The sequence below is a fragment of the Heptranchias perlo genome, chromosome 18, assembly GCF_035084215.1.
Source record: "Heptranchias perlo isolate sHepPer1 chromosome 18, sHepPer1.hap1, whole genome shotgun sequence".
NCBI classification, from domain to species: Eukaryota; Metazoa; Chordata; class Chondrichthyes; order Hexanchiformes; family Hexanchidae; genus Heptranchias; species Heptranchias perlo.
In genome coordinates this window covers 27,362,421-27,389,945 of record NC_090342.1, presented here as the reverse complement: position 1 = coordinate 27,389,945, position 27,525 = coordinate 27,362,421, and the positions used below count along the sequence as shown (strand labels likewise).

General features: G+C 41.7%; 1 protein-coding gene across 1 annotated transcript in view; it reads right to left on the bottom strand.

The window, feature by feature from the left end:
• Positions 1–27,525, bottom strand: part of LOC137334698 (dedicator of cytokinesis protein 4-like) — a 329,737-nt gene that overhangs the window by 63,318 nt on the left and 238,894 nt on the right. The window contains exons 29-36 of the mRNA XM_067999572.1: positions 23,428–23,528; positions 23,215–23,273; positions 22,958–23,106; positions 19,147–19,232; positions 12,234–12,329; positions 11,776–11,836; positions 8,903–8,996; positions 6,268–6,416 (exon numbers count right to left, since the gene is read on the bottom strand). Of these exons, the coding sequence (XP_067855673.1) occupies positions 6,268–6,416; positions 8,903–8,996; positions 11,776–11,836; positions 12,234–12,329; positions 19,147–19,232; positions 22,958–23,106; positions 23,215–23,273; positions 23,428–23,528 (795 nt within the window). The remainder of the gene's footprint in view (positions 1–6,267; positions 6,417–8,902; positions 8,997–11,775; positions 11,837–12,233; positions 12,330–19,146; positions 19,233–22,957; positions 23,107–23,214; positions 23,274–23,427; positions 23,529–27,525) is intronic.

Here is a 27,525-nt window from a genome sequence, read left to right as displayed (position 1 = left end):
TATTGTTCCCATTCCAAATAAGTCTGCAAGCAAATGCCCTGCCACGTAGGGTGGTCCCAGCTGGACAAGTAGCAGAAAGTTCTATTCTGATAGGCTGCATGGTTTTAGCTAGTTAAACTCCAGTCATGCCCCTGTACACACTGCGTTGCTGTGTCTTGTCCCTTGCCAACCTGTGCCTAATCTGTCTGAATTTACATTCAGGGGCTGTCCCTGCAGAGAGAGCATATGCACCTTGGGCAAACAGAAATTGTATCTGTATGGATTTCATAGTTGCTTGGTACGGGGTTTCCACTGGTCAGAAAAAAGATCTGTGTGCACTAAACTGGAGCTACGCTTTGCACAGCTCCTGTTTGATATTTGGGTTCTCTCGCTGCTACATATCCAAATGCCTAAGACGCTTTGACACATTTCAGTGACACTCTGGTTGGGCTGTCAGCAATAGTTTGGAATGCATTATACAGTGGTAGGTTCAATACACTGCTCCATGCTTAGCTCTGCTAATTCTTACATCCTGCAAATCACTTTGCTAGACAACAATGTATTCAATCAGATATCAGTTCTTGGATCAAGGATGGGTCCAGGATGTTTTTTGCTTGTCTAGCTGGCAGATCTATGTTGATCAGCTTACTTTTTGACAGACTTCGTCATAAGAGGACCATTACAATTGGCCGCCTTGATCCCACTGGGACAAATGACACCACCCATCTCTCTCAATGCATTGAAGTCTCCCATAATGATTAGTTTGTTTACTAATGGTGTTTTAGAAATTGTATAATTAAGGCCACGATAAAACTGCTCCTTGCTTCAATGGCCTGAAGAGATATATCAAGTCATGTTGCTACCAATAGGACCAGTTGTGCTAGAAAAGTCAAAAGGTAATGGCTCAACAAACAGCTTTCATGATTGAGCAGTTGGTCACCATTCAAGTTCATTCTGACCATTCTGCAAATGGGGCTGTAATTCTGACCTATGGGGCTGAGGAATGGACAGAACCTAGCTACATGAGTATCTAGTGCCATAACACAAGGTAAAGAGTGCTCAGAGATTCTCTATTGACATCCAAGAACTGCATTTTAAAGTTTGTCAACCGTCTTGCCTTGACTTGCTGTTGGAGCATGAACTGAAGAATGAGAAAGTGGAAATGGCTCAGCGTAAACCAGTCTAACTTCTTCACACAGGTTTTCACCAGCCATATATCTAATCTTTCGATATAAAGAAGGACCAATGGAGAGTGCCAGGTAGGTCAGGCTGCATCAGAGGTACTTTGTGTCCACCTGCCAGTATCCTCACAACCCCATCTACAGACAGAGGTGGACATACCTTGATTTTGCAGAGTATTAGTGCATGCAGAGGCACCAATTCCCAAAAGGAGGCTGAGGCAGCAGACTGTTGGTATATGGATGATATGTGAAGGCCTGACTAATTGTAGTGCTGGAGCATTCTTCAGAAGCACCCACACAGTATGCCATGCTTAATGTGGTACTGCATGAAAGATTGCATGCCAGTGTTATCAACAAGCAGTACAGCCAGATTAGTTGCATCTGCCAACTTGCATTTATATAGCACCTTTAACATAGTAAAATGTCCCAAGGCACTTCACAGGAGTGTTATCAAACAAAATTTGACACCGAGCCACATAAGGAGATATTAGGACAGGTGACCAAAAGGTAGGTTTTAAGGAGTGTCTTAAAGGAGGTAGAGAGCCGGAGAGGTTTCGGGTGGGAATTCCAAAGCTTAGGGCCTAGGCAGCTGAAGGAACAGCCGCCAATGGTAGAGCAATTAAAATCGAGGATGCACAAGAGACCAGAATTGGAGGAGCGCAGAGATCTCAGGGTTGTGGGGCTGGGGAGGTTACAGACAGAGGGAGGAGCGAAGCCATGGAGGGATTTGAAAACAAGGATGAGGATTTTAAAATTGAGGCCTTGTCGGACTGGGAGCCAATGTAGATCAGCGAGCACAGGGATGATGAGTGAACAGGACGGTGCGAGTTAGGATATGGGCAGCAGAGCTTTGAATGAGTTCAAGTTTAAGAAGGGTGGAAGATCGGAGGCCGGCCAGGAGAGCACTGGAATAGTCAAGTCTAGAGGTAACAAGGGCATGGATGAGAGTTTCAGCAGATGAGGTGAGGCAGAGTGGAGACAGGTGATGTTATGGAGTTGGTGGTGGAGCTCATCTCAGGGTCAAATAGGACGCCAAGGTTGCGATTGGTCTGGTTCAGCCTCAGACAGCGGCCAGGGAGAGGGATGGCGTCGGTGGCTGGGGAACGGAGTTTGTGGCAGGGACCGAAGACAATGGCTTCAGTCTTCCCAATATTTAGTTGCAGGAAATTTCTGCTCCTCCAGTATTGGATGTCAGACAAATCAGAGGCAGTGGAGGGGTCAAGAGAGGTGGTGGCGAGGTAGAGCTCTGTGTCATCAGAGTACATGTGGAGCCTGAAGTCGTGTTTTCGGATGATGTCGCCAAGGTGCAGCATGTAGATGAGAAATAGGACGGGGCCAAGGATAGATTCTAGGGGGACTCCGGAGGTAATGATGCAGGAAGAGCAGCCATTGCAGGTAATTCCCTGACTATGACTGGATAGATAGGAATAGAACCAGGCGATGGCAGTTCCACCCTGCTGGATGACAGAGTGGGGCGTTGGAGGAGGATGGTGTTGTGAACCGTGTCAAAGGCTGCAGACAGGTCGAGAAGCAAGAGGAGGGATAGTTTACCACTGTCACAATCACGTAGGATGTCCAGAGGAACTGTCTTCATAGGCTCTTGGTCAGCAGAGAACCTGATGCAGAGAGGTGCCAAATGCTTCAAGGACACCAACAGCTAACATAGAATGGTTACAGCACAGAAGGAGGCAATGCGGCCCTTCGAGCCCCTGCTGGCTCTTTCTAAGAGCAATCCAGTTAGTTCCATTCCCCTGCAAATTTTTCCCTTCAAGTATTTATCCAATTCCTTTTTGAAAGTCACAATTGAATCTGCTTCCACCACCACATGTACTGTAAGGCCAGCATAGGCACTGACAGTTATGGTCAGCTGTGACATCAAACCTGCCTGCCCTTCTTTGTAGGCATGCTGCAATGTTGACTCAGAGATGGTGCCATAGAGTGGCAAACAGACTATCCTCCTCGAAAGTACTTCAGGTAGCACCCTGTTCACTAGAGCCATGAAACAGGGTGAGCTGGGCTGCCTCATTAAATGCCTGCAAAGTCATGCCCACACCTTGGGTATCCTATGCCTTCATTTTTGCCAGTTACTTCTTAACTTTCATCCTTTTCAGCATTGGCAAAAGCTGCCAATGTGTTGAAATGTCATTTGAGCATTTCTAAAGGCTGCAAGGATTTTTGTCTCCTTATTATGCTACTTCACTTTAATTGTCTGCATTCGTTTAAATTTCACTGACACACAATCTTCTGTACCTACTTCTAGGTGACCTCCCTGCACATATCCAAATCTGCAGCTGGAGCTGTGAATAATTTTTCAAAGGAGCTGACCCTGCATGATATTACCACATTACTACTGGGAAACTACTCGAGGCCATTGACAAGGACAAAATTAATTCTCATTTGGAAAAGCATGGGTTAATAAGGGACATCCAGCACGGATGTGTTAAAGGCAAATTGTGTCTGACTAATCTGATTGAGTTCTTTGATGAAGTATTAGAGAGGGTTGATGAAGGCAGTGCAGTAGATGTTGTATATATGGACTTTCAAAAGGCATTTGATGAAGTATCACATATCAGATTTATTCAGAAAATAGATTAAAGGGGTACGGTGGAAACGTGGGTAAATGGACTAAGGTATAGGAGGCAGAGAGCAGTGGTGAACGGATGTTTTTCTGACTGGAGAGAAGTATGTAGTGGGGTCCCCCAGGGATTGGTATTAGGACCATTGCTGTTCTGGTTATATATAAATGACCTGGACTTGGTTATAAGGAGTACAATTTCAAAGTTTGCAGATGATACAGAACTTGGCAGCATAGTAAATGGTGAGGAGGATAGTAGCAAACTTCAGGGGGACATAGACAAACTGAAGAAATGGGCAGGCACATGGCAGATGGAATTTAATGTGGCTAAGTGTGAAGTGATACACTTTGGGAGGAACAACATTGAGAGGCAGTATAATCTAAATTGTACTATTTTGAGGGGGTGCAAGACCAGAGGGGCCTGGGGGTGCATATTCACAAATCTTTGAAGGTGGCAGAGCAAGTTGACAAGGTGGTTGAGAAAGCGTATGGGATACTTGGCTTTGTAAATAGGGGCATTGAATACAAAAACAAAGAAGTCATGTTAAACTTTTACAAATCACTGGTTAGGCTTCAGCTGGAGTACTGTGTACAATTCTGGGCACCACACGTTGGGATGGATGTCAAGGCCTTGGAGAGGGTGCAGAGGAGGTTTACCAGGATGATACCAGGGATGAGGGACTTCAGTTATGTGGAAAGATTAGAGAAGCTGGGATTGTTCTCCTTAGAGCAGAGAAGGTTAAGAGGAGGCCTAATAGATTATGAGGGGTTCTGATAGAGCAAGTAGGGAGAAACTGTTTCTTCTGGCAAGTGGGTCGGTAACCAGAGGTCATATATTTAAAATAATTGGCACAAGAACCAGAGGGGAAATGAGGAGAAATCTTCTTGCACATAGGGTTGTTAAGATCTGGAACGCATTACCTGAAAGGATGATGGAATCAGATTCCATTGGAACTTTCAAAAGGCAATTGGACATGTACTTGAAGAGGACTCATTTGCATGATTATGGGATGTGAAACTAAATTGGATTGCTCTTTCAAAGATCCAGCACAGACGTGATGGGACGAATGGGCTCCTTCTCTGCTGTAGGATTCTTTGATTCTATTACCATTCTGGCTAGATTTGCTCACGTTTTTAACCATTCAGGACTGAATTATATTAGCAGTCAAATATTCCCAAGCTGCAAATGCCAACAGGTCTTGGTGGTCTGACTAGGAGTTATCCACCAATGGAACAACAGATCTAAGAATGAGCCTTTCAACAGCTCAAACCCACAATATTTAAACATACCAAACCAGCAAGTAAGAAATGAAGACACAAATATAACTCAGTTGCCTTGGCTTCATAGACCAAATTGCCTAGGCCCATGGGTTGTAGTTCAGACATCTTAGGGGTCAATACAATAGAGTGTCAGCCACATAGTATCAAAAGTCCAAAATCACAATAGATATCTGACAGTGGAAATCCAAAATTGCCAAGAAAATAATGTTCATCTTCTGCTGTAGTCACATGCAAATTATAAAGATATTAACTTAAAATAAACAAGTACCTTCAGTAGACGACAGCATCTGAATGAAAATCATGGATTTAAAAGCTGCAAACCTCAGTGGATTCAGCATTTTATGACTAAATATTAAGCTGATCTGAATACAGTTGCAATTATAACAATTCAGTTGAAAAGCGCCTTCTTTAATAGAAAATTCACTCAATATTTTTCAAAAACCCCAAATATTACTGGAGAACAAGATATATTGGTGAAATATATTTTAGTAACTAAAAATATAATTTTAAGACCTTGAACCAATGCCCACAAAATATTCTGCGATATACTTGATGCACTATTTTATTTTGTAGGATCTTAAATATCTAATTACATCGCTTAAGAATGCCACTGGCTATTAAAAATTAGCATTGTGTAAAATTCAACAGCGATGACTTTTGACTCCATTACAGCAAAGAGCACACTGCAATGACAGACAGCGAACATTCAACAGGGAAAAGTCATCTATGATGAGAATGGCAGGAGATACAGCGGGGGAGATGATGCATCCTGGCTACCTATAAATGTTCTAGTGCCTTAACGCCTACACAAGAACAAACGTAGATATAGATTTGATGAAAATGCCATGCAGAAGGCATAACTTTATGATCAGTTTGCATAGCTGCCTCCTTAGGTTGTAAAGCCTAGCAGATTTCACATCCATAGAATATTCTGGAATTGAGGCACGTGCAAAAGATTTAAAATTAAAGATTTGAATTAAAAACGCACATTTAAGCAATAAATTCAAAAGCAACATTTCATTAGAATTTTGCAATAGCTAGACCCTAGCAACAGACTAAGAAAGACTTAACACAAAAGTACTAATGAAGGGATTGAGAATTAGATATGAGAATGAATTACAAGTGTCAGTGTGCTGAAAGTAGTGGAGAAACAGGGCAGATGAATGCTTGTGAAGCAGCATGTGGAGTTCAAATGCAATAGCAGATAGCTAAGCTTAGCATGCAGACACTAACTGCGATTGCTGAACTTACTTTGCCCTTGTCAAAGTTCTGGATGATGGTGAGATGGAGGATCTCCTTGCGCTGCCACTCAGTCTGCATTGGGTAATGAAGGAATTCTCGCAGTGGCCTCTCTGACCACTCCAGGAGCTCATCATACAACAGCAGAGTGTATGCAGCTTCTGTGTTACAGAATAGAGTTGAACAAATATCAACAATGAGAAACCATGAGTGAAATTACAAAAAAAATTACATTTCTTCAGGTTATAAAGGGGATATCAATGTTGCATAATATTAAAATAAAGAGTTAATGAATGATGCAATATTCATTTATTTTGTCTGTTAGGTGAGATCATTTGTTGCTATTATGTGTTGTCATATGACCTTGAATTATTAACTTAACAAGAACTCTCCCTTCTGACTGAGTGGATTAGGGAATCCATGATTAAGTACCTTTCAGCCAATCAAAATTTAAAACATCTTGTCCGGTCGTAAAAGTAATAAATGAATATTGTTCATTTTTAATAAAACAAAACAGACATTAATCTTTTGAAATGCATTATCTATTCCCATGTTAAATGATACCGCTTTTAAAAAACAAAACTCAAACGCATATTTCAGTTAATGAGCTGTCAGGGGCATTTCCTACTGACAGCTTTTTCACAAGTGCACAGACGTTATTAAGCATGTGCAGGAGGTCCAAAAATGTGTATGGTTTACAGCTAGAACAAATGTTGTTGCTTGTAGAAATCCTCTTAGGGTGGGAGAGGTGGCCAGGAAATGGTACTTCATTGTACTCCTTTGAAAAACGTTGAGAATTATTATGACCTTTTAATTTTGTTGACATATGCAGAGGCTCTTTCAGAGCGGTCAAAACCATGCACAAGAAAAAATGTTGCAAATCTTCTGATAAAGTTCCAAATATATTTCCAAATGTAACCATAGAATATGCTGTAGAAATAAGTTTCTATCTTTAAGGGGTATACACATTAGAATAAAATGCAGTTATTTTCTAATTCATGTGTTTTAATAGGGCCTAATCCATAGGGTGGTCAACATGTTCATTGGAGTATATGTTCCACAATGCACTGTGTGTATTCTTAGCAGGTTAAGGGGCTGTGGTACCAATGTATCAACAATTCAATAACATAGTCTGCAACCAAATCATGATGCCATGAAAATACTGTTGCACTGCTGGCTTGCAACCAAAAATATGTGTCATCACATCAACTGCTGTCATTATCCCCTTCTTAAAACACCCAGCCTCAACCCCTGCGTACTACTCCAATTCTAACCTTCTTTTCCTCTTTAATTTCCTCAAAAGTATCATTACTACGCAACATCTCATCCATCTCTGTCACCATTTCCTGTTCAAATGTCTTCTTTTCTATCCTGGCCAAAATGAGACAGTCTGGATCAAAGTCATCCATGCTACCTTGTGCAACTGTAATGACAGCATATTATCCCTCCTCACCCTCCTTGACTCTGAGACTATCAACATGGCAAGCTACTCCATCCTCCTCTGTGGTTAACCACATCGAAAATGCCCTTTCATAGTTTCACTCCTAACTGCCCCAGTGTAGCCAACACATTTCTTGCAATGCCTTTTCCTCTTTTCCTTTGCTCTTCCAGTCTCATCCAGCATGCTGCCAAAGTTCCAACATTTGCCCTATTCTTTTCCTCATGAACATGCTGCCTTTCAGCAACATTAGCCATAAGCATGGATCAGCTTCCACAGATATTCAGAAGACATCCAACTTTATCTCCTCCCACTTGCCTTGGCTCCATGACTGTTGATGAATTGTACAACATCCAGTCATGAATGAACCATCCCTTTTCCTGACTGCTTCCTCAGGCTGAGCCTGATAGTGCAGAACCTTAGTGTTCTACTTGATCCTTGAGGAGGTGAGCTTCAAACTCTACACCTAGTTCATAACCAAACTTGCCAGTTTCCACTTCTGCAACATCACCCACTTCTGCCTCCACTTCATCCTGATGAAGACCTTCATCTGTGTCTTTCTCACCTCCAGGCTTGACTTCTCTAATAAGTACCTCACCAGCTTCCCAAGATCCTACCTACAAAAGGTTCAAGTTTTCCAAAACTTTACTGCCTTTATCCAACCCCACACTCCTCTCACCCTGCTCAGTGTCCAATTCCTTACCCCACCCCTCCCTCCTCCCCTTAAGCATCTTAGGAAGTTTTGCTACAGCTAAGGTTCCATATAAGTGCAAGTTGCAATGTGAGTTTCATCTGTCATTTCAGAGAAGGATGTGCCATTAACACCCTCAAATAAAAAGGCAAGGCTCAATCACTTCATTTAAAAAACAAGTAAGGTGGTTCAAGAGGGATGAATCATCTTAAAAGTAATTCAAGCTCTCCAGATATAACTACTAACTGAAAACTAAAGCCACAAATACATAAGGAAAACAACATCAACTTGCATTTATATAGCACCCTTAATGTAGGAAGAAAAGTAACCTCTTTCAGCTTAGCACTCTCTGGGTTCCATTTTACCTACGTAAAAAGCAAAGTCAAACAAAATAGTCTCCCTTGGTGACTACAACATAAAAAAATGATTACTTTTTTACCCTTAACCTAGAGACCTCAACGAAAACTATTTGTGCAAATAGAAAAGTTGGTTTTATTTCAACTTTAAACCACACGTACCTGTGAAGTTTTGTGCCTTTAAATGCAAATCATACAGTTTATGTATGTAACGGATGTACATTTCTTCTTTATTTATTTCTGTTTTATAAAAATTCTGAAAATCAATTGGAAATGAGTTACTAGAAAATGTTTGCAAAGTAAAGTTTAATTTTTTTATCCAATATAAACTTACACACAAGAATCAATAAACTCCCATGTATAAACTTATCTTTCTATCAATACATTTGTCTGTTTCTGTGTAAATCCAACCTTTTGAATACTGAATAAAATTAAGTAGTCAAAATATTATCTGCCATTGAACATCATTACAATAACTATTTTTTGTACATTTTCTAATGTTAAACATCATGTAGAAGTTGCAAAACATGATAGAATGACTGGATATTCAGAATATGACTGTATTTAAATAGTCAAAGAATCTCTTCAAAGGATCAATAATCTAGGTGGCATTCTCATCTGGAATAAATTCAATACTGTTATTACATTCGGCCATTGACAAAATTCCATTATGTAACATCCCAAAATCTGCAATACAAAAACCTAATATCCTAACACCGTTCTGATGTATTGAATGAAGAAGGAAAACAAAATTCATTTCTGAATGCACTTGCCACTGTTAAAGAATCAGGCCTTTGGCTACAGATTAGCACGAGAACGATGCAGATACAACAGCCTTTGTGTAACTTTTTTCCCTGCCTCAATATCAACTTGATGTAGGGATAACTTTTTGATTCAAAAAGAGATGTAGAAAGTTATTTATAACTTCTATCGTCTTTCTTGACTGACCAGATCCAGGTCAATACATAGTTTCAAGTTGTTTTGGGACTAAGCACAAAAATCAAAGAAACGCTTGCTATCAGAAGCTGGTGCAATGTTGCTGAAAATACTAATTCAGGGAGAAATCATAATCATAAGGAAGGTAGGGTCTAAGCACAACTGCAAAGTATAACCTTGATCTTTAAATATCATACTAGAAGAAACTAATCAGTAAAAAATAAAGTAACCTATCCATAAAGGGCTATATCTTTTTTGGGGGGTGGGGAGGTGGGGCGAGGGAGGGGGCAAAGTAAGTTTTTCTGCTTGTTAAGGACACGGCTCAGTCATGGGTATAGTTTCCATTTTAGGCACAATCAAGGACTCTCCAGTGTAACACCAACCAAGTCCAGAGTAAAGTTCTTTCTACTCCCCTCTAACAATTCATGTTCACTCTAACCCAAGAGGTGCATCTCTACTGCAGCACTGTAACGTTTACATTTCCCACGTTGGTCTTCCTGCTTGCTTCGCTGACAGGCCTGTCAAATTGGTGCTCAATTGTGGGCACTTTTGTGCTGTGGACTGGGTTGAGACTGACAGATTCATTTCACATGGGATCATTATAGCTGGCAGGGAGGTGAGACTTTCATCCCATCAGTCTGGAGTCAATTCAAACCCAGGTGCTTGGAGTAAAAATGCAATGTTCTAATATGTCAATGTACTGACACTATTTTATTACTTGCTTCTTATTTTGTTTTGGGGTGATGTGGTCTGTAATGTTAACAATGCAGATTTTAATAATCATCAAGTTCCCATTAATATTTTAGACTTCCTCGCAACAGGGAAATAACATACAGGGATATGGCCACTCATAGTGCCCCTGACAACACTGGAATGTGATTTATATACATCAGACTGACAAAGTGCTACACTGGATGAGGTGAAAAGAATAACTATGGAAAATCATCAACATAGATGATTTGGCACATGGGCACAAAAAACAAGTCATGTAAGTGAAACGTGCCTGTAAAGCAGCGAATCTGCACATTTATTTAAGCTTATCCAGTGCATCTGCTGCTGATTGGCTTACACATATGTTCTTTCCAAAAACAGAGGAGGTGCAAGGGAGGGTGCAAACAGCTCGAGGATGGGAGTAAACAAGGGATAATATATGATTTTTTTCTGGGCTGGGCATTTTGGTTTTTTTTAAAAAGGTGTGTAGCTTGGGTACTATGATGCTGAAATAAACTCCAATATTATTGTAATAAGGCTACTCAAATGTCAGGATTATCTGCCTTAATATTAATCATATACTGCAAAAAATTGAGCAAACAATTTTAAATTTAAAGGACAACTGAATATATATTACTTTTTCTGGACCATTTTTTTTCTTTTTCCCTTTTCTTTTTTCAAAATTTAGCTTTAATTTCTAACTGAATATACCCTATCTCCGTACCTTGTTCCCTTAAGCAAAAACAAAATAAAATATTCTTATTTACCTCTTTTCTTCTGGGTCACACCATTCATTCTGGAGGTGGGATCTCCAGTTGGTTGAAAGCCAACTTCAAATGCTGGCTTTTCAGCCAACAGGACCCAGAAATTTAAAGTTTTCACAGATCAACATTTGAAAGCAATAAACCAAGAGGTGCTATTACAGGCTGAGTTATGTCTTCTGTTGCAGCAGCATCCCAAATGGACAAGATAACTCATCTGTGGCACTCAAGAGTTAAGGAAAACACTTCTTTTCATTTTCACCCTATTTCCCTGATCTCCCCAGGCCTGACATCAGTTGTGGCAAGCAGTCTTCTCCCTGAAATAGCTGCTAGTAAAGCACCATTTCCTTTGCTGTGGCTAACCACCATTCCTCAGCTTGGTATTTATCCACTGCGCTGTCGCTGAGATTAGAAACTCAGTAGTATTGGGAATCGTGAGCTTAAATCCACACTACATCTCTCCATGGTGCCCCACATTGATACTCTAAAAGGCTGCTCCGTCAAATTGAATTTATAACTGGAAGTGGTACAAATGTCCTTTAACATTCCAGGATGTTGGTGGATGGTTGATATATTCAATAACTAAGTCCCTTTTGGATTGAACAGATGAATTAAATAAATACTGACCAACAGGCTAACTGTACAGCCAATCTTTTTGCCATCAACCTCTGCCACTTTCATGCAGTCTCTGCAAATGGAAAACAATTACAGTTTATTCACATTACCAGTGTACCCTGCAGCTTTCAGCATATCAAAAGGACGTTCACACTCATAGGGGAAATTGTTTTACGCGATGTAAAAATATGCAACTATAACGCTAGCTCAAAATAAAGTGTCAAACATGTTTTGTTAGCTACATGATAAGTATTATGAAACACAGCAGGAATCCAGCAGTCGTACATCTGCTAGGTAAAAACCAGTAAAATTATACACACTGTAAAATTGTATGAATTTCAGCTCCTGCATGTTAATAATATAAATACACCAATCAGTCAAGATTATAAATTGCTGTTCAAAAACAAACAATTTGATTATATCTTCCAAGTTTTCAGCTTGCAGAGAAAACAAAACCTAGCAAACCTCACCTGTAATCCAACAACCTTTCCATTAGGCGAGTTACAGTAGCTACTAGAGAAATACCACTTTCTCGCCAGGTTTCTCTCTCAATTTTCTTCAGCAGGCTGCAGATAGAAAGGAATTTGTCAGTGTTCTGACCTGGTTTATCTCAAACAAGTGCATTGCCACCACTAGCCCTGATCCACATTTCGTTGATGTCTCACATTACACAGTAGTAATTATTTCAGTGACAGGTTACACTAGTCATTTGTATTTCACTAGTTATAATGTATCACAATAAACACTGTAAATTATAATTGTAGTAATATCTTACCTAGGGTAAGGCCCAAAAAGTGGAATTCTAGATCCAGGAAGCATTGGCAAAACAAACGAATTTTTACATTATCCATGAAAGAAGCAATAGCGACAGATTCTCCTCAGCAGCAGTCTGCGTCAAAAGTACGTTGCTATGGCTACAACCTTCTTTGCTTATTTTGTCATTATAACTGGCTCTCTTTTTTAAAAAAAGTAAAATTAGCATAATTGCTATGGGAAAAGTAAATGTGCAGCAGGAATATACCACTTTTATATGGTTGGCATGAGAATTTACTTTAACAATTCATTAAATGTAATTCTATCAAATCACAATGGTACAAAATGGGCTGCCGGTTGAGGAACTGTTAAGGTATTAATGTTAACCCTAGAAATTCTTTCAGCTAAAGGCGAATTTACTTTTAAAATGATTGTTACACAAATTGCACAGTGGGCCTATTTAAAAGAAATCATTAGGCATCCGTCTAAATATCAATCTAGGTTAAATTTGATTTTTCCAACATTCCTCATCTTTCCTCTAACATCAGAAAATACCATGATATTGGGCAATTTCATAAGAGACAACACGTTGTTTCTTACTGTGAAGACTGTTAAAATATAGAGAATCTGCCTTAGTGAATGAAAATTTATTCCCATTTTCCGGTCCATTTTCAAAAAGAGCTCTTGTCAAATTAAAATGCTTGGATAATAAATAAAAAGGGGACATTGTACAGATTAACCAAGAAACTACTCAGTTATTATTATTCTGAGTTTGTTTTTACAGTTAAAGTTGAAAACAAAAATTGTTTTTCTCTCAACTTGGCTCCATAACTGCCACAAACAAAAATTAAAAACCCAATTTTAATTCTGCCCACCCAACAGAAATAGGGCGGGGAGGCTGGTTAAAATAACGTGGACACACTCACACCCGCCGACATTTTGACCATGCAAATTTTCGGAATTCACCGAGCTGCCCACCTACGGGAGCCGTACATGTTGCCCTCCTTCAGGATGTCAGAACATCTGCTCCTTTGCCACCCCCTGAACCATGGTGCCAGCAAATAAGCTGGGCCAGACTGCCCCACAGCAACAATGTGATGTAGTCTGCAGCCAGGTCCTCACTGAGCCACTGAAGCAATATTTAATGAGGCACTCATCAGCAGGTAATTGGATCACAGCAGCAGTGTGCTGTTTGGATTGCCTAGGGAGTATCCAGCTTCCAGATCACTTTTTCTCACATTTTTGATCTTATTACCCTCCATAAGCTCTACCTGCTTATCATGAGTGCTATCATTGCTAATTTCATTTGGATGGAGGAACAGGTGAAGCAGGAAGAGGAGCAGCAGCAGCCTCAGAAACCAGCACCAGCAGCAGCAACTGGGGCTATTAGAAGACAGAAGTTGAGGGGGATTGCTTGCAGGAGGCCACACTCAGCAAGCAGGGTGTGCAGCCCAAGAGCCACTTTCTTGGATCTATGTGAAGAGCAGTTCCCTCAGGAGGCTGCACTTCACCAGGCTGTCGCAGACCTCTACAACCTCGTACAACAGGATATGCAGCCTGCTGGGCCAGGGTATCATACTTTTCTAGTGGCTCTCAAAGTCATCACAGCCCTTAATTTCTATGCCAATGGCTCCTTCCAGTCTCCTATAGGGAACATCATCTGCATCTCCCAGTCTGCAGTGCACAGCTGCATTAAGAAGGGCAATAATGTCCTGTTTGCCAGGTCTAGCCAGAACTTCACATTTCTCATTGATGTCAACAGAAGAATGCTCAGGGATTTGCACCAGTGGTTGGCTTTCCTTGAATCCAGGGCATCATTGACTGTACACATGTTACCATCAGGGCACCAGAACACCAGCCAGCAGCATCCATGAATAAGAAAGGCCACCAATCCATTAATGTCCAGGTAGTGTCAGAGCACAGAAACAGCATCATACAAATTTGTTTATAATGAATGTGTTATTTGTGACAAATTTGTTGTTCTCATGATGCATCTATTCTGCAACCGTCTACCATTCTCCAATATTCAACCCTTCCAGAAATGTGGCAGGATGACAAGGGTTACCCCCATAGACGTGGCTCATTCCACCCCTCCACAACCCCACTATGCCTTAGCAGCGCAGATATAATCAAAGCCAAGGGAGCCACCAAGACCATTTTTGAGTACACCATAGGGATGCCGAAGTAGAGGTACAGGTGCCTTGACAGGTCTGGGAGCTCCCCACAATATGCCCCACAAAAAGTCTCCCACATCATAGTAATATGCTGCATCTTGCACAACCTCGAAATACAGAGGCCTGCATTTAGAGGAGGCAGAGCAGTAGCAGGAGTCTTCATCTAACAAGGACAACGAGGGGAAGGCAAGGAAGAAGCAGGAGAACCACCTCAATGCCTTGCAGCAAGAGATGTGAGGGATTAGTTAGCTGTTCAACAAGTCCACTGACCTGCATATTACCCTGCACTTAGAATTTACACAGAGCCCTGCTGCATTAACAGTCCTTGTTACCTCCTTCACCACTCCCTCAATCCTGCATTAAAGAACATTCAAACCATTCAGCCAACTTCTATATCAAGGACACACTGACAATGCAGACTCAGGAGCTGCTATAAAAATGCACTGCAGACCAGAGTGACAAATGTGATGAAGGTGATAAGAGTAATGGCAATCATAATAATTGCCTTCCATTCATTTCTCAACCAAATGTCAGCCCATGGTGCCTTTCTTATAAGAAGGTAACTTAACTCTACTGCTCCTACAAGGTGCTTCGTTCGTGGCCTCATTAAAACTGGTGGAAAGCTGCTGTTGCTAATGTTGGGACCCATGAGATGCTCGTGGCCGGTGAATTCTGGGTGCTGAAGCCTGTGAGGGCCCGGCTGCAGGCTCCTGCACTTCTGCTGCTGCTGTGGGGCAGTCTGGCCCAGCTGATTTGCTGGCACCATGGTGGGTATTTGTTAAGGGGGTGGCAAAGCAGCAGACATTCTGGCAACCTGGGAGACAGCAATACATATGGCTCTCATTGTGCCACTGCCACTCCTGTGGGCTGGGAGCATAGAAGATTGTAAATGGAACAAAAAGGCAAGTCTAGAAATTACTTTAAATTCAATTGTGAGAGTAAACAAGTGGTCATATCTTTAAACTAGTAAAAGTCAAATTTATAACTGATATCAGGAAGTTTTTCTTCACATCGAGTGTCACCACATGGAATGGACTCCCAGACATAAAGTAGTGTGGACAAAAAGCCTACAATCATTTAAGAACCAATTGGGTACTGTAATGGGGAGACTTTAAGGCAATTCTGAATAGATGAGCTAAAATGGGCCAAATGGCTTTCCTAATCCTTAATTATCCTGTGATCTTGTGAAGACAGTATACTATATTGGAGGAAGTACACATTAATTACTGTTTCACACATGAGGAGTGTTTGGGGCACTACACAGTGGTGTGGGAAAAGATGAGTAAATAGGTGTTGCACTTTTCGTGTACAATCACAGCAGATGCAAGGGAATGGTAGCTGGAAGTGTGAATGGTAGAAGGTAGGAAGTGTCCATCGGATGAGCAGAGAGGAGAGGGGAGGAGAAAATGTACCTGGTGGTGGGATTATGTTGTAGGTGACAGAAAATGGTCTCATGAATCAGGAGGCTAGCAGGGTAAAAGTGAGGAAAAGTAAAGCACTGTTGCTGTCGTGCGGAAAGGAGGAGGTGAGAACAGAGGCATGGGAAATAGGTTAACATGGTCAAGGACCCTATTAATCACAGTCAGGGGTGGGAGAACCTCGGTGGAGGAAAAAGGAGGACATCACAGAAGTACTGGTTTAGAAACCGGAGTTATCAAACCAGATGCAACTGAGATGGAGAAACTGGGCGACAGAAATGAAGTCTTACAGTAAGTGGAGTGTGAAGAAGCATAATCTAGATAGTTGTGGGAGTCAGTGGGTTTGTAATAGATGGCTGTGTAAAGTCCATTGCTAGAGATGGAGAGAGAGAGAGAGAGAGAGAAGTCCAGGAAGGCAAGGATAAAGTCAGAGAGGGACCTTGCAAAGGTGAGGGATTGGAGGGAATTGAAAGTACAGTTAATGAAATTCTCAAGCAAGAGCAGTAAATGGCCCCATCATAATTATGACTGATAGGAAGCAAGAGGTCAGGGCCCAACTAATGCCATCTTTTTTTATTGAATGGGAAAAAATTGTAATAATGAATATAAAATTATAGGTAATATAGTGATTATATTTTTGAAACCACGTGTGCAGATTACAGCATGGAATAGAAATTACCTCCCATAGATTTCATTCAGTGATCACTGTAAAACACCCTGACTGGAGCTACTTTCATACTTAGTTGATATTGACTCCACTTTACAAATGGTCTTCCTCTACAAGTAGTATGCTTGTAGGGAGTACCAGGTTTGAGTTGCCCTCATTACTGAGTTACATTTTCAGCTATGGTACAATGGGGAGAAACCCATCTCTAAGCTGCTTTGTAGCTGGAAGTCACCTTAGAGCTGCACTGATAGAGGCCTGAAACAAGTTGTCTACTCATATCAGCTTAAAACGCTAATTGATGAATCCAGGTGTCACGAGCTGATGATTTTGTCGTGGTGTTTCTTCTACATCCACAGACGTGACGATGTGTGGCTGAGATCCTCGAACTGGTTCTGACATCTCAGTCTAGAATGCACACGATTTGTAAGGGATTGGGGGAGAAATTGGACCTCGTTGCACCCAAATTATGAGAACAAGGCTCAATTTCAGGACCAATGTCCTGCACCTGAAGGATGCCTGAAAAACATCTAACCCAAATTGGGTCAGGCCATTTTTCAGGTGTGCCTGGCAGCTGCCCAATACAGGAGATAGGTCCCTTACATATGTAAATGAGGGGCCTATTGCCAGTTTTAGGTTCCAGCACTAAATTGGACAGCGAAGAGTGGGCTGGTGTCGGGCAGCAGTGCACCTGACTCCACAATCATGATCGTTCACACAGCATCACCCCCGCCACCGTTGCCAATCCCAATCTCCTCCTGGAACATACCTTCAGGCTGCTGCCGGCGAGGCAATCGGTCCTGCAATCGTCCGCTCAAATGTGTAAAGCTGCCTGTGTAGGCGCTGGCAGCTTGCGCAAAAAATGTTAATGAGGCCCAAGGTCCAAATTCGGTCCACCCTTGGGCCGCCATGTTCGGGGGGGTTGGCTGCGCCGAGGCTGGGCTCGTAAATGGGTCCAGACAAATATCCACCTCATTGTGTTTAAATGTTTCTCAATGAGCGGTTGTTATGTTTGAAATAGATCATTGAGCAGCATGAATTGTTATCTAGATGGAAACATATTACATTTTTGATGATCACCCAACCTCATTGTCAGCTGTGTTTATGAATGTTGATTATGTCAAAGTTTGACTAGAACTCTAACATCAAAGGAAAACATTGTGTAAAAAGATGGTCTTGGCTACTGTGGGGAATTCCTCTCTGAATCCTGACTGGGAGGAAGAAGTATCAACAAAGCATTAAGCAGGATAGATTGAGGAAAAATGAGACTTCATCTGCAGAAAGTTTATTCAGAAATTTGCATAGCAAAACTGATTGCTTATCTTCACTTCTTCATCAGGACATTCAAAGCATCATTAATCCCTTTATGAACTATGTAGTGGTTATTTATAATTATTTTACTGTCTCGTACTGCCTAATCATAATCCTAATTCTGCTGCTTCTTTGTGTTTCAAAATATAAAAGTACACTTGATTATTCCAGCTTGTAAAAACTTTCAGCTGTTTCTTTGATATTCTGCATGCCAAGGTGACTGAAAACATGCAATTATGGTAATTGTCAGCCCCAATCATATGACGTCTGCACGAGCAGATCGTATAAAATCAACAGCTTCCTAATCATAAGGGACATGGTCCACTTATAGGAATTGCTGTGAGACCATTGAAAAGGGAAATGGTACTTTAAATATCTGAATCATATCAGGGAGGCTAAGGATAAAAGTGAAATTCATGTAATTGGGGGGGAGGGGTGGGGGTGGAGGTGAGAAAATGAATCCTTTCTGATACCTGCCAATCCCCAGGTGTTATTATAAAGAGCCAATTAATTTTATCCCGGATTATCGTCTCTAAGTTTCCCCACCACTGACAATAGGCTGACTGGCCTGTAATTGCCGGGTTTATCCCTCTCCCCTTTTTTGAATAGGGGTGTTTTGCAACTATTCTATTAAAATTGAACTCTGCAAGCTTCTCTGCAAAGTTAGAAAGTGGCTAAAGCCAGGGCAAGGCACGGCCACAGCTTGACTAAATCTTAGTTGAAATAAAATAACTACAATAGGGAAAAAAAGGCAGGCAGCTTTGCTTGCATTTTCGGTCATTTCTTCCATTGCTGTCAGCACTACCATCTACTGACTGATAGAATTCCCTACTTGGGATAACAGCATAAAGCAGGGATCAGACCATGGATATTTCTGGTCTGTACATTACAGTACCGCACTATCATGTGCATTTACTCACTGAGGAACCTGGACCCCACTGAAGTTAGTTTTGAAGTGCAAGCAGTAAAAATACGCAGTAAATAGATTTGAATAAAGACCATGTCTAAAAACCATTACACTCAGCATGTAATCAAAAGCTGTAAAATAAGGTTAATGACTCACATGCTGTTGAAAAGCTCTCGGTAAGTTTCATCACCTTTGCCTTCTGACATCAAGCTGTCCAATTTGTCGATCAGTTTTGCCTCCACCTGAGAATACATGTATTGAGTAAGCTCATTCATTAATTAGTCCACTGACTGATATGGAAATGTAGATAGATATTTTTATGTTTCCTGCTCTCAACAGCACTTTTGTGTGTACTGGCAAGACGCAGCCTAGAAACTCGATAGTGCCCGAAAGCCTGTTCGCATCGTAGCAGCGACCATGTGAAATTGGTTCTGCCAGCTCATTAGAATGACAGAAAATGCTGGAATCACTCTGTGGAGAAAGGAAAACAGAGTTAACGTTTCTGATAAAGGCCATCGACCTCAAACGTTATCTCTGTTTTCCTCTCTCCACAGATGCTGCCTGAGATGCTGAGTGTTTCTAGCATTTTCTGCTTTTATTTCAGATTTCCAGCATCTGCGGTATTTTGCTTTCATTATGATGACTCAGGTTTGCAGCCAGTGCTACTCGAGTTATTCATTGGCTACATGCCTGTTAAAGGCAATCAGTACCTCTTAAAGGGGAGGTACACTGTGGTTGCAGACAACAGGGAACATATGTAAGGAGAGCAATGGCTGCAAGACGTGCAGTTCGGCACCCCAGTTTCTCTGATGCTACTTTGGAGGCTCTGGTTCAGGTGGTGAATAGGACAAGAGAGATCCTGTTCCCCCTCTCCCCGTGGAAGATGAAATGCTGGCCATCACGGGAGGAGGAAGGAGAGCATTGCTATGGAGGGTGGCAATGCTGGAGACGACACTGCGCTGGGTTTCTTCACACCTTATCCTCTTTTTCCCTTCATACTTCTACCTCACTCTACAGACTCTGACAAACTGCAGCTGCTTCCACCAGCCACTTCTCCTTCAGCTCTCCCCTCACACCGAATGCTAACCCTTGGAAGTTCAGGCGGAGGATGACAGCATGCCTGCTCCCCTGCCACCCATTCAGTCAGTGCCTTTGTTAGTGCCACACAGACAGCTGCTGGAGGTCGCCCACCACGGACATCTGAAGTGTCCTCAATGGAAGAAGGAAGGCAATCGGATGATGGTAGTATGGACAGCGGTGATAAGGATTGCGGGACTATTGGTGCATTAGAAATGGGAGGGTGTCAATTTGTGTCTGATTATGCTCCTATGATGTGCCTTGGGACGTTTTACTACATTAAAGGTGCTATATAAATGCATGTTGATGTTGTTGATGCGCTGCCTGTGGTCACAAACAAGCTGGACCTTGAGGGAGTGAAATCCTTATTTATTCAGAAAGAAGCTAGGCTGAAGATGGAGAGGATGCAAGGCAATGTGGGTGCAGTCTACGGCATCTTGTGCCCTGGGAAACAACAGCAACTTGCATTTATATAGTGCCTTTAACATAGTAAAATGTCCCAAGGTGCTTCACAGGAACTTTACCTGACAAAATTTGACACCGAGCCACATAAAAAGATTTAGGACAGGTGACCAAAAGCTTGGTCAAAAAGGTAGGCTTTAAGGAGAGTCTTATTGGAGGAGAGAGAGGAAGAGCAGCAGAGATTTAGGGAGGGAATTCCAGAGCTTAGGGCCTAGGCAGCTGAGGGCACGGCCGCCAACAGTGGGGCGATGGAAGCCGAGTGCTCTCATTCTGCTTTGCTGTGTCCTTGGGGAAAGAGATGCAGGTATTCCTCCTGGCATGGAGCGCCTCAGTGACACAATGGTGGACTGCAAATTGTGAGATGTTGCTGATGTCACCTACTGCAGACTGGAAGGAGCCAGTTGCATAAGAATGAAGGGCCACGGTGACCTTGACAGTCACAGGCAGTTGTGCCCATGCCCTAGTACGAGGCTCAAGCTAGGGCTGCAGCAGGTGACATAGCTTGGTCCTTTATGAAGCGGAGGCACCGGAGACATTGCTCCTCAGTGACGTTCATGAAGGAGAAATGCTCTCTGACGACCCATTGTGGGTATGACCTCCTGCACAGTGCCGGCCTCCGACCTCTTTTGCATGCTATTCCTGCTCTTTCCTGTCTTCTTTGCAGCTCCCCTCCTCCTCCAGCCTCAAAGGCAGCCCGATCAGACCACCCATGACTGCAGTAAAACTGTTTAGAAGACAGTCAAAAACACTGAAGCTCCAGCAAAAACGTCTTCTCAGAAGTCAGAATTAACTTTTCTTGGTCAGAAAAAGCCCAAATGTTAAGCACTAGCTTCAAATGACAAACCAGCAGCTAACCTGTATGTAATAACAAACATTCACTCCCTTCACCACCGGCGCACTGTGGCTGCTGTGTGTACCATCCACAGGATGCACTGCAGCAACTCGCCAAGGCTTCTTCGACAGCACCTCCCAAACCCACAACCTCTACCACCTAGAAGGACAAGGGCAGCAGGCACATGGGAACAACACCACCTGCACGTTCCCCTCCAAGTCACACACCATCCCGACTTGGAAATATATCGCCGTTCTTTCATCGTCGCTGGGTCAAAATCCTGGAACTCCCTTCCTAACAGCACTGTGGGAGAACCTTCACCACACGGACTGCAGGCGGCTCACCACCACCTTCTCAAGCGCAATTAGGGATGGGCAATAAATGCCAGCAACGCCCACATCCCACAAATAAAAAAAAGCGGAGGATCCTTATTTAAATATTTTAATCAGTGTGCCCCATGGTCCAGCTGAGAGGGCCTGCTCCTGGCTGATCAGTGAAAGGAATCTGACTGTCCATTCCATGCTCTGATGCATTTGAGGTCAGAAAATAATCTGCTCATTTGCCTAAATGCCTTAGGGTCTAACACTCCTGGTCAAGCAGCTATACACCTAGATCATCTGGAATTGCTTCCAGAAATCGATCCTTTAACATTAGTTTACACAGACTTGAAAACTGTTACATTTGCCCCTTCGAGCCACAATTTCCAAATATCCTCTAAGCTCTATGACTAATCCACTGAAAGTGCTATCCAGAGCTTTCTACAACCTCTTTGATTTTTGCATGCATGTTTCAGGTGTAAAATCATAAGCAGTAAGAATAGCACATTTTACAATTTCATGGTCCACTCCATCCATTGAATCCACACCAGAAAATGCAGTGAGTATTTACTGCTCAGTGATGGTATCAACCTTACACAATGTGAAAGAATTAAAGAAGCCACTACCATGATGTACATTACAATAAAAATGCTTCATTTTTGTCATGAGGATGTCCAAGATAAAGATGGTGGGACTCCATATTTAAAATAAAAAAACAGCTTCCAATATTACCAGAGAGTGATTTCAGTGAATGATTGCTCAAATAGTCACATGCATCCTGTATAGATTTGAACATCTGAATAATGAACTGCAATAAATAGGTCTCTAAAGTAAAATACATAAACACAAGCAGCCTTAGTGCCAGAGGAACAAAAACACCTCCTCCACCATCCTCCCCCTCTCACAGGATGAAAGCAGAAAGTACACCCATAATACATTTCAAATCTTAACCACTTAACAGCCAACACTGAGATTTTGAAGGGTTATTCACTCAGTCTGCAATAATATTTATATATAAAAAAATTTTTAAAAATCAGTATGGCAACATATTTATAGTTTCATAGGTTCAAAAGTTATTTTTACATTATTTTATTGAAATTTAAAATGTCACCAGTTCAAAAATGCTAGTACAGTACAATGGATTTACCAGAAACAGAATATAGCATTCTGATACCTCTCTGAAATGACATTAATGCAGCAGCTGAACATTGGCAATATTTCTTAAATGTGGCAATGATTTTATTTTGGGGATGGGGTGGGGAAATTTATAGAGCTCTACCTGTTTGAAATTTCCAGTACGCCTCTGCTCCCAGTCCATCATGTCATGAAAAATCGGAATCATCACGTTCCGAAGGTCTGCCTGGGGTACAAGAGTCACTTCTAGAAATGGTCCAATAAGTCCAGGAATAAAATGTAGCTTGTGATCTCCTATAATATAATCACAGGTCAATAATGATAATTTCTTTTATTTAAACAATTGACATTATACTGTACATTTAGGCAATACAAAAAAACACAAATCTGTTGTCTTTTTACCTAGGTTTTGCCACATGCTGAAGATTTCACATCCCATCATCACCCTCATGTCTCCGTATCTGTAATTTAATTTGAAAATCTATCATGATGCACATAAAACCAACAAGTGACCTCCTGAATAGTAGGAAACCTAAGCATAATAATTAAACCTAAGCATAATAGTAGGAAACCTAAGCATAATAATTAGAAACAGAGTCAGATAATGCAACTTACTTTTCTAGAACTTTTTTTCTTTTTGAAGGCGAAAAAATCTCCAGCTGAAGACAAGGCTGATTGATAAATATTACTGCCAAATAGAAGTAAGAATCCCACACCTGCAGAAGATGAATTCTTTAATTACATCCAGATTTACAAGACTACAAAGATGAAGCTACAGAGATGCAGTTTTAGACCCAAATGTGACAGTAGTGCAATATATATATATTTACACATACACTAATATATCCTGAAGACTTGTAAAAACTGTTTAAAAAAAAAATCACTTGCATAGTTTATACATCTAGATGAACGAATGGTGTACAAAGGTTACATGGTTACAAAACATACAAATATATAGAAAGAAGTATACATTTACTGGTGGATCTTCATAGAATCATAGATTCTTACTGCACAAAAGGAGGCCATTCAGCCCATCTTGCCTGTGCCGGCTCTTTGAAAGAGCTATCCAATTAGTCCCACTTCCCTGCTCTTTCCCCATAGCCCTGCAGGAATCTTGTCCGGAACTATTCACTGTAAGTTGGATGATAACATAAGAACATAAGAAATAGGAGCAGGAGTAGGCCAATCGGCCCCTCGAGCCTGCTCCGCCATTCAATAAGATCATGGCTGATCTGATCCTAACCTCAAATCTAAATTCATGTCCAATTTCCTGCCCACTCCCCGTAACCCCTAATTCCCTTTACTTCTAGGAAACTGTCTATTTCTGTTTTAAATTTATTTCATGATGCAGCTTCCACAGCTTCCTGGGGCAGCAAATTCCACAGACCTACTACACTCTGAGTGAAGAAGTTTCTCCTCATCTCAGTTTTGAAAGAGCAGCCCCTTATTCTAAGATTATGCCCCCTAGTTCTAGTTTCACCCATCCTTGGGAACATCCTTACCGCATCCACCCGATCAAGCCCCTTCACAATCTTATATGTTTCAATAAGATCGCCTCTCATTCTTCTGAACTCCAATGAGTAGAGTCCCAATCTACTCAACCTCTCCTCATATGTCCGCCCCCTCATCCCCGGGATTAACCGAGTGAACCTTCTTTGTACTGCCTCGAGAGCAAGTATGTCTTTTCTTAAGTATGGACACCAAAATTGTATGCAGTATTCCAGGTGCGGTCTCACCAATAAATTATATAACTGCAGCAATACCTCCCTGTTTTTATATTCTATCCCCCAAGCAATAAAAGCCAACATTCCGTTGGCCTTCTTGATCACCTGCTGCACCTGCAAACAAACTTTTTGATTTTCTTGCACCAGGACCCCTAGATCCCTTTGTACTGCAGTACTTTCCAGTTTCTCGCCATTAAGATAATAACTTGCTCTCTGTTTTTTCCTGCCAAAGTGCATAACCTCACATTTTCCAATATTGTATTGCATCTGCCAAATCTCGGCCCACTCACCCAGCCTGTCTATATCCCCTTGTAGGTTTTTTATGTCCTCCTCACTCTCTACTTTCCCTCCCATCTTTGTATCATCTGCAAACTTTGATATGTTACACTCGGTCCCCTCCTCCAAATCGTTAATATAGATTGTAAAGAGTTGGGGACCCAGCACCGACCCCTGCAGAACACCACTGGCTACAGGTTGCCAGTCCGAGAATGTACCATTTATCCCAACTCTCTGCTTCCTGTTAGATAACGAATCCTCCACCCATGCCAGAATATTACCCCCAATCCAGTGATTCTTTATCTTGAGCAATAATCTTTTATGTGGCACCTTGTCGAATGCCTTTTGGAAGTCCAAATACACTACGTCCACTGGTTCCCCTTTATCCACCCTGTACGTTATATCCTCAAAGAACTCAAGCAAATTTGTCAGACATGACTTCCCCTTCGTAAAGCCATGCTGACTTTGTCCTATTAAATTATGTTCATCCAAATGTTCCGCTACTGTCTCCTTAATAATAGACTCCAAAATTTTACCCACCACAGATGTTAGGCTAACTGGTCTATAATTTCCAGCCTTCTGCCTACTACCCTTTTTAAATAAGGGTGTTACATTAGCAGTTTTCCAATCTGCCGGGACCTTTGCCGAGTCCAGAGAGTTTTGGAAAATTATTACCAAAGCATCCACAATCCCTACTGCCACTTCCCTCAAGACCCTCGGATGTAAGCCATCAGGTCCAGGGGATTTATCCGCCTTGAGTCCCATTAATTTACTGAGTACCAATTCCTAAGTGATTTTAATCGTATTTAGCTCCTCCCCCCCCCCCCAGAGCCCCCTGTTTGTCCAGTGTTGGGATATTCTTAGTGTCCTCTACCGTAAAGACTGAAACAAAATATTTGTTCAGCATTTTTGCCATCTCCATGTTTCCCACCATTAATTTCCCGGTCTCGTCCTCTAAAGGACCTACGTTTGCCTTAGCCACCCTTTTTCTTTTTATATAACTGTAGAAACTCTTGCTATCTGTTTTTATATTTTTTGCTAATTTATTTTCATAATCTATCTTCCCTTTCTTAATCAATCCTTTCATTACTTTTTGCTGTCTTTTGAAGACTTCCCAATCTTCTAACCTCCCACTAAGTTTGGCTACCTTATATGTCCTTGTTTTTAGTCGGATACTATCCTTAATTTCTTTACTTAGCCACGGATGGCTGTCATTTCTTTTACACCCTTTTTTCCTCAGTGGAATATATATTTTTTGAAAGTTGTAAAATAACTCCTTGAATGAACACCACTGTTCATGTACCATCTTACCCTTTAAACTATTTTCCCAGTCCACTTTAATCAATTCCGCTCTCATACCATCATAGTCTCCTTTATTCAAGCTCAGTACGCTTGTTTGAGAACTAACCTTCTCACCCTCTAATTGGATATGGAATGTAACCATGTTATGGTCACTCATTCCAAGGGGATCCTTAACTAGGACATTATTAATTAATCCTGGCTCATTACACAGGACCAGGTCCAAGGTTGCTTGCCCCCTTGTAGGATCAGTTACTTACTGCTCAAGAAATCCATCCCTAATACACTCAATAAACTCTTCCTCAAGGCTGCCCTGCCCAATTTGATTTGTCCAGTTAATATGATAGTTAAAATCCCCCATAATTATAGCTGTTCCCTTATTACATGCCCCGACTATTTCCTGATTAATACTTCTTCCAGCAGAGTTGCAACTATTAGGAGGCCTATATACTACGCCCACTAGTGTTTTTTCCCCCTTATTATTCCTTATCTCTACCCAAACTGTTTCATTATCCTGATCCTTTGTCCCAATATCTTTTCTCTGTATTACAGTGATTCCTTCGTTTATTAACATAGCCACCCCACCTCCCCTTCCTTCCTGCCTGTCCTTCCTGATTGTTAAATACCCTGGCATATTTAATTCCCAGTCGTTGTCACCCTGCAGCCATGTTTCTGTAATGGCCACAAGATCATACCCATACGTCGTTATTTGTGCCGTTAACTCGTCCATTTTGTTACGAATGCTATGTGCATTCAGATAAAGAACTTTCAAATATGTTTTGTGACACTTAGTTCCTGCTTTTTCCTTTTTTAACACTTTACCTTTTACTCCATACCTTCTGTCCCTTCCTGATACGCTTTCCTCTGTCTCCCTGCTCAGGTTCCCAACACCCTACCACAGCTTTGATGCTGGGTTAATCGCCTTACGCCTTCTTGTTTTCATTTTATCTGTCGTGCCTAAAGTACACTTTCTTTCCGCTGCTCTATGCTTTTCCCTTTCACTTATTCTTGAACAACTGTTTGTACTATTTGTATTGTAGATTTCCCCTGGGTCTTCCCCTCTCTTACTGCTCTCAACTTTATTCCCTTCTGACTCCCCGCTCAGGTTCCCATCCCCCTGCCACTCTAGTTTGAACCTTCCCCAACAGCACTAGCAAACACCCCCGCGAGGACATTTGTCCCGGTCCTGCTCGGGTGTAACCCGTCACGCTTGTACAGGTCCCACCTTCCCCAGAACTGGTCCCAATGTCCCAGGAATCTAAATCCCTCCCTCCTACACCATCCCTGCAGCCACGCATTCATCCTGTCTATTCTCCTGTTCCTATACTCACTAGCACGTGGCACCGGTAGTAATCCTGAGATCACTACCTTTGAAGTCCTGCTTTTTAATTTATCTCCTAACTCCTTAAAATTC